Below are 10263 nucleotides of genomic sequence, written 5' to 3' on the forward strand. Positions count from 1 at the left end.
GTGGGCGGGGTGGAGGGATGCAGGGACGGAGGGAGGAAGCAGGCTCGGGCGGCAGGTGAACGGGGCAATGCGGCGCGTCCCCGGCCGTCCCGGTTGCAGTGGGGCGCAGTTTGGGCGGTGCCCGCAGGGACTCCACCGGTGCCGGTGCCGGTGCCGGCGGGGCGGGCGGGGTCCCGGGTCCTCCCCGCACCAGTGCCAGCCAGCGGGACGCCGGCGAGCCCCGGAATGCTCGGGACGCCCCGCCGCCTCTCCCCTCCCCTCCGCCCGCCCCGCCCGGGGGGCCGCGCCGGCACCGGCGCTCCGCGCGGCGGGCGGGCCGGTGGCGGCAGACGGGCGCACCGCGGGCCGCAGCGGCGGAGCCCCGAGGACCCCCCAGGCGGCTGCGCCCCGGCCCCCCGCGCCCGGCCCCGCAGGTGGGTCCGCATGCCCCGCCTCGCCCGGCTCCGCGCCCCCCACGTCGGGGCGGTGACGGGGGCGGGCGGGCCCGGCCCCCCGCGTGGGCCAGGGGCAGAGCCGGGCGGGGGCGAGGGGCAGAGCCGGGCACCCGCTGGGCGCGGCGACGCCCCCGCGCCGGCCCAGCCCCGCCGGGCGGACGGGGGCGCCGAGTCCCCTCGGAGCGGAGCGGGGCGGCGGCGGCCCTCGGCGGCGGCATGGCGGGGCGAGCGGCCGGCCGGCGGGCGGGCTGAGGCGGGGGCCGGGCGGGGAGGCGCCGGCGGCGGGGTCTCACCGCCTTTTCTTGCCGTCCCCCGCAGGGAGCGGCCGGCCCCCCGCGCCACCATTGCCTCGCACGGCAAGGAGGACCTGCTCGCCGTCGCCGCCCGGCTCTGGCAGCGGAGGAGGCGGCTGCTGGCCGCCGCCGGGCTCGCCCTGGCCATGGCCGTCGCCCTGCTCGTCGCCGTGCCCCTGCTGCTGCTGCAGGCGCCCGCCGAGAGCGGCGCCCACTACGAGATGATGGGCACCTGCCGCATGATCTGCGACCCGTACAGCGGCGGGCGGCCGCCCGGCCCTGGCAGCACCGCCGCCGTGGAGGCCCTGCAGGACCTGGGCGCCAACCCCCCGCCGCCCTTCGTCCAGGGACCCAAGGGGGAGCCGGGCCGGCCGGGCAAGCCGGGCCCCCGCGGACCCCCCGGGGAGCCGGGGCCGCCGGGGCCGCGGGGCCCGCCGGGGGAGCGGGGCGACGCGGGGAAGCCGGGGCTGCCCGGGCTGGCGCTGGCGGGCGCGGGCGGCGGCGGGAGCGGCGGCGGGGCGGCGGCGGGCGGCGAGGCGGCGGGCGGGCTGAGCGCCGCCTTCAGCGGGCCGCGCATCGCCTTCTACGTGGGGCTGAAGAGCCCCCACGAAGGCTACGAGGTCCTCAAGTTCGACGACGTGGTGACCAACCTGGGCAACCACTACGACCCGGCCAGCGGCAAGTTCACCTGCCAGGTGCGCGGCATCTACTTCTTCACCTACCACATCCTCATGCGCGGCGGCGACGGCACCAGCATGTGGGCCGACCTCTGCAAGAACGGGCAGGTGGGTCCCCGCCGCTCCCCGCTCGGCCTCCCCTCCCCGCCCCGTCCCGTCCTGTCCGGCCGCAGGGGCACGGAGCCGCCGGGGCATCCCCCCGCCGTCGGGCGGCGGTGCGCCCGGGGCAGCGGCTCCGCTCTCGCCGCGAACTCCGAGCTCCCGACTTGCGAACTTTCCTGCCGGGATGGGGGGAAGGAGAAGCGAGGAGGGGGGCGGGAGGGGGGCCGCGGGGGTAGCGGAGGGGCTGGGGAAGAGGGGACGTCGGGGGGTGGTGGTGCTGATGGAGGGGCTCGGGGGGGGGGGGGGGGGGGAGGGGGGCTGATATGCCCCGCGGCTGTGTTGGCAGGTGCGGGCCAGTGCCATCGCCCAAGACGCAGACCAGAACTACGACTACGCCAGCAACAGCGTGGTGCTGCATCTGGACTCCGGCGACGAGGTGTACGTCAAGCTGGACGGAGGCAAGGCGCACGGAGGCAACAACAATAAGTACAGCACTTTCTCTGGCTTTCTTTTATACCCTGATTAACACAATGAGCGATGCGACACAACTGGCCCCGCCACGGATGCGCGTGGGGTGGTCGGCGTTTCTGTACCCCATCGTGCCGCAGTTCCTGCTGGTGTCAGCTGTCTCCACAGGTCACTTTAGCTTCATTACCACTTTGCATTTTTTTTTAATTATTTTTTTTTAATCCCTGTGGAAACAAAATAGACGTGAAACAAAGCGATCCCCTTCCTTACTCTGCCCCGTTTCCCCTGAGCCTCTCCCTTTGTCAGCCCCGGTGTTGTGTGTGTCACAGGAGGAGCTCGGCAGCTTGCAACTCTCGAGCGGTTCCCAGGGGGTGTAACTACAGTTGGGACTGTGCCGCGCACAGTGTTTGAACCCACCACATTTTTTCATCAATGAGTATTAATTATGATGATGAATTTCCAGGTCGACTATTCACGAGGCGGGACTGGACCATAACTGGTTTTTCCTCTGCTGCTTTGTTTGTATGGGGTCAAGTGTAAACTTTTCTTTTCTGTGCAATGCAATGCTCGTTTGAATGATGGTTGTCATTAATGTCAAACTTGTTCCTGTCTGCAAAAGAATCCAATCGTTGACCACAATCACCAAAATACCACATTAAATTATGTTTTTAGACAATGCCTTCTTGCTTTCTGTCTCTTCCAGTGCTGCAAAGGAGTGCTGTGGTGGTGCCACGGGAAGGTGGGAGGTAAAGGAGGGGGTCACTTCAGTCCCTTAGGTTTGCAACAAAATGTGAAGTTCAGATGGGGCACCGTGCCTAGGTCTTGGTTGTTGTTCAAGGGGGCTGGGAAGAAGCAGAGGGAGAGGAAAAAAAGCTTCACATTTATGCAGTTTTGCAAAAAGAAGGCACACAGTCATCAAGAGGCGGAAGTGGGGGTGTGGAGCAGATCTAAGTGTAAACAGGTTTAGTGGGTCTGAGCCTGATCCAGAGGTTAGTAAAGTACAGGGAAAGTGGTTCAATCAGCGAGCGGTTAGGGGAAGCCATGTGTCTGTAACACACCTGATGAATGTCAGGCAGCGGGGGAGAGAGTCTGTCTAAACCCCTGCACGTGCAGTGTGTGTATGGGTTGGAAATGGCACCTGACCGTAGGGAGGTCTGCACAGTCCCTGAGATGGGCTGGGAGAGAAAGCTCACTGGAGACTGGCGGATTCAGACCATTTGGAAAGGTTTTCTCCTGCTGGTCCTCGGTAAACCCCAACCACTCAGGTCCTTTGAAGAGCGCACAGGTGTGTAACTAGTGCGTGTGGTTCTGACCCGTTGGTGGAGGGGTGCATCTTTCATCATCACCTCAGCAGGTAACCTCCTCCATTTGGGTTAACGGGTTGCTCTGCTGAAGCTAAAAGAGTGAAGCTGATGAACAAAAGCTTTTGTTTTGCTGTCTTGTAATTTCATTTTTCCCTCCTGAAGGTCTTACCTCCCTGTCAGCTTACTGCCCTTTGCAGCATTAATGCAGCTGCACAGGTAAGAGAGGCAGGAGCTGGACTCCAGAGCTGCCTGGAGCTTTGCCCCTGCCCTGACATTGCAGGAGGAAAGGGAACCACAGCTGGGATGGACTTGTTCCAGCCCCACTTTGGGGCAGCCCGGTGATGACTGAGCTCTTACGGTCTCTTCTGTCTCCTACCTAGTCCTCAGTGGGTATTGTCTTCTCGTTGGCTGGAAGAGGAGGGTCAGAGAGAGAGCGCAATTCCTCCCTTCATCCCGTCCTCAAACATGCCCCAGCTGAGGGAAGCAGAGTTCATGATGAGGTACATGTGTTAGACACTTCTCAATCTCTAATGTCTTGTCGATTTGTGCTATTTAGAATATGATTAAAATCAGTGTCTGAGACCCAAATGAAGTATAATTGCTATGGATCCTCAATTCCCCCCAGATCCGTAATCCTTTTTGACTATTCCTCCCCTCCCCTCTGACGAAATGGAGCTTAGACACAAAGCCCTCGGTTTAAATTTCAAAAAATTAAAATTGACATGCAGCAGCATTAGCAGGAGCCAGGAGGAATTCTAAGGAGGTGCCTGGGCTCTGCTTTATCCTTTGCATTAAGAAGCAATTTGTACTTCTAACAAAGACCCAACTGTTCCCCCTTGGCAAAAGGGCAATGAAGATGCCTTGCAAGGGAATTGCTGTTCACAATACTTAAACAAATTTGAATCTTAGATTTTTAAATCTGTATTCCCTGGTGGAGCCTGCTCCTTGCAATTCAAATGCAGGGCTGGCGGTGTGTGCCTGCCAAGGTGTCAGTAGCTAAGCGGATGATGGATTGATGAGGCAATGGGAAGACACAGGCTCACAGTGGCGGTTTGCCCCGACAGTGATCTATGTATCTGCACATTATCAATGTCATGAGGAGGCTTGAACCACCCTCGCTAGATGTCTCATTTTCCACTTATCTCTTATGTACTAATTATCAGGCTGGATTATTCCCCAGGATAGAAAAAAAAAAATTGCTCATTGCCACTCCACTGACAGTTTACACAATCGATAAAATGAACGTCTCCCTCGGCTGCTCGCAGGCTTTTTTGTTTCCTCTCCTCATTGCAGGGTCCTCCGAGATTGCCTCTGTGGGGGGTTGATGGCTCTCACCCAGCATCTGCGGCAGTTGTGCTTGGACAGGCTCCTTCATCCCAGTCATCTTGGTAGTAGCTCAGTGTGTGGGTTGGGGTTTTTTTCTGAAGTAACACAAGGAAAAGCAATTGGGAGATGAAAAACTTCAGTGCTTGGCGGTGCAGCTGTCCAGAAAAACAGAGGCAGTGTTGCGGATGGGGATGGCAGTCCCTGTGCTGCAGGTGGCTCTGGGTGAGAGCAAGCAGCCCGTGGTGGGCTTGTAACCCTTTGGGCTTTGACAGAGTCCTCCTCCCTTTAGATCTGGTCTTCGGGTTCTGTATGTTCCACGGCACAAGGAGAAGGGGCTCTTTGTAGCAGGGATACCCTGGTCCTCTGGTTTGGATCAGAGGAGGAGAATCAATGTGTGTTCCAAGGCTGGCTTCAGCTTTCCCTGGGACTGGCTTTCCCAAATGATACTGGCATCGCAGACAACCATTAGCCAGCATCTGCTCTGGAGGTCTGACCCCTCAGAGGTGTTATTTTACTTGATGAGTAGAACAAATGCTTTTAAAAATTGTCTGGTGATGGGATGTGCTTCAAATAGGGAAGCCTCCCTGAAAGGAGTGGAAGGTTGGCATTTTAGACAAAGGATACTTCTGTTTTGTGCCCAGCTGCATGCTCAAGTTAAAATAATAAAAATGCTAAGATAAAAAACATAGATAGGCGTTTGTTCTCTCAAAGCAACTTAGATACTGCAGCAACAAATCCCCGATCTTTGCACTACTGTGAATCCTTGACCTTGTACTGTGCCTGAGCAGCACTGGCCATGGAAGAGTTCCCTGGACAAAAGGGGAGCAGGGAGACATCCAAGCACAGAAAATGCCATGGAAACGGGGATGCTGCTGAGAGCCCTGAGAGGGATGCCAGCCACCCCATGTCTGCAGCTGTTCCTGGAGGAAGGCGTTGAGGTTCCTCTGCTCTCCCGCAGGCCAGCAGGCTTGGGGCTGGGCACTTGCTTCCTTCTGATCTGACCTTCATTGGCTTGGGGAGCTCCTGGCAAGTCTCTGGGAGCTGGGTGAGGAAATCCTGCTTCGACTTGAGTGAAGCAGGTTAGCTGCTGGGGCCAGTGTACTGGAAGAGTTCTCTGAGGAACCTGTGCTGCCAGAGCAGCTGGGTGTCTGGTGTCCCGTGCAAAGTCCGGTCCCTCTGTATTTTCCAGGCTCTGGGTCTACAGGTTTCCTCCTTGATGCTCATCCCCTTGTGGAGTAGGGCCTGGGCTGATGGGCCACACTGGCCCGCAGCAGGGCAGGGCAGCCACACGTCTGGGCTCTCCTCCTGCCCTTGTGCTGTTGGAAAAGCAAAGCGCTGCTGTTTGTGCCTCATGGGTTTACGCACATACATTGAACCACGCTTTGGTCTTGGGATTACTGCTTTTGAAACGCACTCTGGGCATTTTTCTCGGTGGTTTAACGCCTGCTTTTCTCCTTGCTTGGCTCCTTCAGTGGCTGACAGTGCCTGGATGGGTTTAATCTGTCAACTCACAAAGTAGGGAGGGTGGGTTTGGGGAATGCTGCTGTGATCTTTTTCTGTTTACACCACAGACTAATTATATTAAAAGGGGTCTGTGGCAGACAGAGGCGAAATAGCACATAAATCTATTTTAAATCTAAGATGTTTGTGTTAAATACCTTTGTTTTGTAACATGCCATTTTTGTCTTTATTGTGGTTGGGAAAAATTCCTGCTAAGATCCTGTGTCTTAGTATTGTCTCTGGGATAAAGGAGCCTGTCAGAATAAAATAAAGACTAACTGAATCTTCGCTGACTTTGAGATTGCAAGGAGTTTGGTCCTTTTTACTCTGAATGTCTACATTGTGCAGAGACTTGGAAGATTAATTACAGACGAAGGAGGTAAACTGTTACCATGTGGACACCCTGGCACTTAGGGGTGAGAGCCTGCTCTCAGCTGGTTTCGCATCTAATGGCAGAAAGAGGTTCATCTGGATAATAAGCCATGGCTAACATGCAAATAGGGGCTCATTTCTCTTGCCTGAGCCCGTGCCAGTTCAGAAGTTAATCCCCTGGTCATATAGTGGGTGCCACAGCAGAAGTGGGGGAGATGCTTCATTATTTCTTGAGCCTGCTTGCCCTCAAGTGAGCTTCGTTTGTGAAGACTGCAGCGGGGTTTAAAGCAGGGGGCTGAGCTCCTTCTGATTCCTCTTGATTTAGGACCAGTTTGTTACTGGCCTTAATGATGAATTACGAAGAGGCCAGTAGACAGCAATGCCAGTTCCCTGGACCAGCCTGGGGGACAGAGACATTATCTCCTGGGTAGGCAAGAAGCTCAGGCTGTGGTGTGATTTGATGTCCCAGGCCTGAACACATGTCGGAATTCCCCTTCTTTCCCCCTGTGTTTCAGGCTGAAGCTCTGAGAGCCAGTGGTTTCAGGTCTCAGCCTGAAAGGTGCTGAGCCACCGCCGTGTCCCGGCCCCCCACCGCAAAGTGCTCTGCAGGATCTCACTCTCAGGGTTTTGCAGAGCGTTATTCTGAAGGACCTGCAAGTTATGGCCCTGTTTCCTTGTAGAGGGAGCCATAAATGCCCATCTTTTTTGGGTTCTTCCAATTACAAAATAGTCTGAATAAAAACCATTACCCTGTGTGGCACAGCTCTATATTCTAATATATCTGAGTAGATTTTCTTCACAGGGTGCTGATGGCATATCCCTCTCTCTCTTGCATTTACTGCTGTTTTGTTTCTTTGGCCTGAGCTAGGGTAGAGACAGAAAAGGCCTGTTTGATCCCTGTGATCTGCTGCCCTATTAATGCAGGATTATTTCCTTCACTGTGTTGTGAGCACAGTAACATGGGGAGCATGGCTTGCCTGCAGCCTTTGGCTGCGCTCCTCCCAGTGAGGGGACATTCACATGATCCTGGCTCTTCTTTTTGCTTGCAGCTGCCAGATCATGTCTAGAAAAACAAGCAAAAAAAAAATATATATCCAATCCCAGTCTTGAATGCAGCTGAAATGTTTTCTTGGTGCCATTTCTCTTTGTCAACAATTTGCTTATTGCTTAAGTGTTGCGATGTGATCCCCATCCTAAAGAGGAGAGATCTGCTGCTGAGAATGGGGCGGGGGGAAACATGCCCAGGAGAATAATTTGTTTGAGCATGTGAGCGCTGGCTTTATGAACAATGATTCTTTGTCCATCTTAGTTTTAAGATGCAATTTCGATGGTATGATAATGCAGAAAATGTTTTAACTCCTTGGGGAGGAAGGTGCTTTTCAGGTAGTGTCTTGCTCTTCCCTCGTTATTATAATGCTGTTCCTGAAACTTTGCGTCAGCCGTGCTGTGCTGCAGCATGAGAATGCATGAGGTGATGGAGATCAGATCCAGGTGGGTTTCTCTCTTTTTTGTTTCGGTATACAGTTGAATTCTTGACATTTGCTTCTCCTTCTCCTGGCACCTCATTTTTCATGGAGCTGTCCTTCCCGGGAGCTGGGAGGCCAAGGGCCAAGGTCTGCTTCCAGATATACTGATCTAATTCTTCTCAAACTTCGTTTTTCTCAGCATCTGTGGAGTCAGAATCAATCCTTAAGTACATTACACGTAGCTGCCCTTGGATTGCCAGTGTGGCAACTGGTTATGTGGTGTTTGGGGATGTACTATAATGAATCTCAGTCTTTGTACCCTAGAGGTGGAAATGGTCCAGGTCCATTTTGTGTCCTGCCCGGTAAGTGTCACTATGTGAACACCTTTCAGGGGAAGCACTATCGGTATCTGCAGGGAGGGTAGAGTCGCTGCTTTTGCTGGCATCTAGCAATCTGCTTAGGAAAGAGAAGCGTCAAATAGCTTTGAAGCTCAACTCCTCCAAGCCCCTGCTAAGTGCCTGCTGCAGCTGAGAGAGCTGGAATCGTAAACTTCAGCATCGCCTCTCAAAAGGCAAAGCATCCTCGAGGAGTAACACTGCTGCTATTTATCAATTTGTGTGAGAATGAAGCTTGAATGTTATTAGAGCTGAAACACTAATTAAGCCAATAAATTCCTTTGTCTTTTTGGGTGTGTTTGCAATTAATATGCAAAATCCCATTGATTCCAGCAGCTCCATAATTCACGATGCATAGTGTTATTACATATTGACAGCATACACTGTGAAGTCTCCAAAAGACACTGCTGTGCATAGTAAGAATACTGCTGTGATCCCAGTTAAACCGTTACAGGCTGGGTGAGTCACAGTGCTGCATCAGGTTCTGCCAGAGCCTTGGCTGGCAGTGGGGGGTAGGACAACCACACAGAAATGGATCTCTGTTGAGCGTACGCTGTATCTCAATAGCTATTCGCACTTTATATTCCTTTCAGAATTGCGGTGGAAAAGAGAAAAGGTGTTCTAGCTGATCCTAAAAAAAAGGCTCAAAATGATGCGCAGAGAAACTGTAAAGGAAATATGTATTTGGATCAAAGCAAGGCAGTTCTATAAAACAGTCTTAGCTTTAGTTTACTTCTGACTGGGTGATCTAAATAATCTTTCCTCAAACAAAGTTTGTTCAAAGCTGTGAGAAGGGAGATGGGACAGGAAGGCTGCCCAGAGATGTAATGTTTTCTCTCTTACAGGGAAACATTGTTTTGGCAACATAAGACAGGACGAGAGTCCATGACCACTGAACCCTGTGGTGACTCTCTGCCTAAAATTACCTTTTGCAGCATCAAAATAAGTTCTGCTCAAATATTTTCAACAGCTTTCCTTAAGGCAGCAAAATGGGGGGGGGGCATTGTAAGAAATAAGTAGCTTTTGGTCTCAAAATAATCGAGAAGACCATCTACATGAGATTTTATCTCTTGGTTTTCCTTACATTTGGACTCGTTAGCTTCCCCAGGTCTGTAACAGCTCTGCTGTCTAGGTAGAAGAGCTCAAGGAAAGGCATTTTGGCTAGTGGACTGAATATTCTCTGTGGGGTTGGTCTGATCCTTATCAAAGTTGGTGGGCCGGTGCTCAGTGGCTTTAGTAGGGCAGGATCAAGGTTAGGGTTAACCTGTGGTTGCAGTTTTGTGGTTGTGGTCTTACTGTTCTCAGTTCCGTTACTGTTCTCAGTTCTCATGGAGTTACTCGAGTTGGTCCTGGCATAATCAATAAGCCTCTGCATTGATATGTACAGTCTTTGAAGCCTGTGGAGCAGGGCATGGGATGGAGGTGCTTCCACTTCAGAACAGCACAAATCAAACACATAGCCGTTGAATTAGTTTGTGGTTGGTGTTTTCTGAGAACTGCAATTCAGATTTCCACTTATGTTTCCCACTACCGTCCTTCCAAAGGAAAAAAAACCCACACCAAACAACCAAACCAGGGAGGTAAAACTGAAGCAATTGCAGACTAGTGTGACCCCCATTTACGCAGAGGCTGTATGACAGTTTTAGAGAATGGAAGCTGAGCAATAGACAAGATTTCAGGCACAAGCTACATGATTTCAGGCACAAGAGCAAAGCAGAATTCTTGATAGCTTGTCCAAGCTAATTTTCTTTTGAGTTAGTGCGCTAACTACCTACCAATAACTAACCACAAGCTGTCCTTTTTCTTTTCTATTAGTGGACTAATAGTACTGCCAAATTTCACCTTCTTAGATGGGTCTTAAATGGGAAGCAGTTTGTTTCATGGAAACAAGATGCCTGGACAATGAATTTATGCCAGCTTGCAGCC

The 10263-nt window shown here is 53.2% G+C and overlaps 1 protein-coding gene across 1 annotated transcript; it reads left to right on the forward strand.

The window, feature by feature from the left end:
- The first annotated feature begins 518 nt into the window (after positions 1 to 518).
- On the forward strand, positions 519 to 5292 carry C1QL2 (complement C1q like 2). Its single transcript, XM_055813205.1, has 2 exons — positions 519 to 1512; positions 1853 to 5292. Exons 1-2 carry the CDS (start codon positions 874 to 876, stop codon positions 2030 to 2032), a joined length of 819 nt encoding a protein of 272 aa, XP_055669180.1. The 5' UTR covers positions 519 to 873; the 3' UTR covers positions 2033 to 5292.
- Positions 5293 to 10263: the final 4971 nt, after the last annotated feature.

This window comes from Falco peregrinus, chromosome 8, assembly GCF_023634155.1.
Source record: "Falco peregrinus isolate bFalPer1 chromosome 8, bFalPer1.pri, whole genome shotgun sequence".
Classification (NCBI taxonomy): Eukaryota; Metazoa; Chordata; class Aves; order Falconiformes; family Falconidae; genus Falco; species Falco peregrinus.

Coding starts and splice junctions, on each gene's coding strand:
- C1QL2 (XM_055813205.1), top strand. CDS start 874: ATGGCCGTCGCCCTGCTCGTCGCCGTGCCCCTGCTGCTGCTGCAGGCG. Junction 1,513..1,852: donor ACCTCTGCAAGAACGGGCAG/GTGGGTCCCCGC, acceptor CTGTGTTGGCAG/GTGCGGGCCAGTGCCATCGC.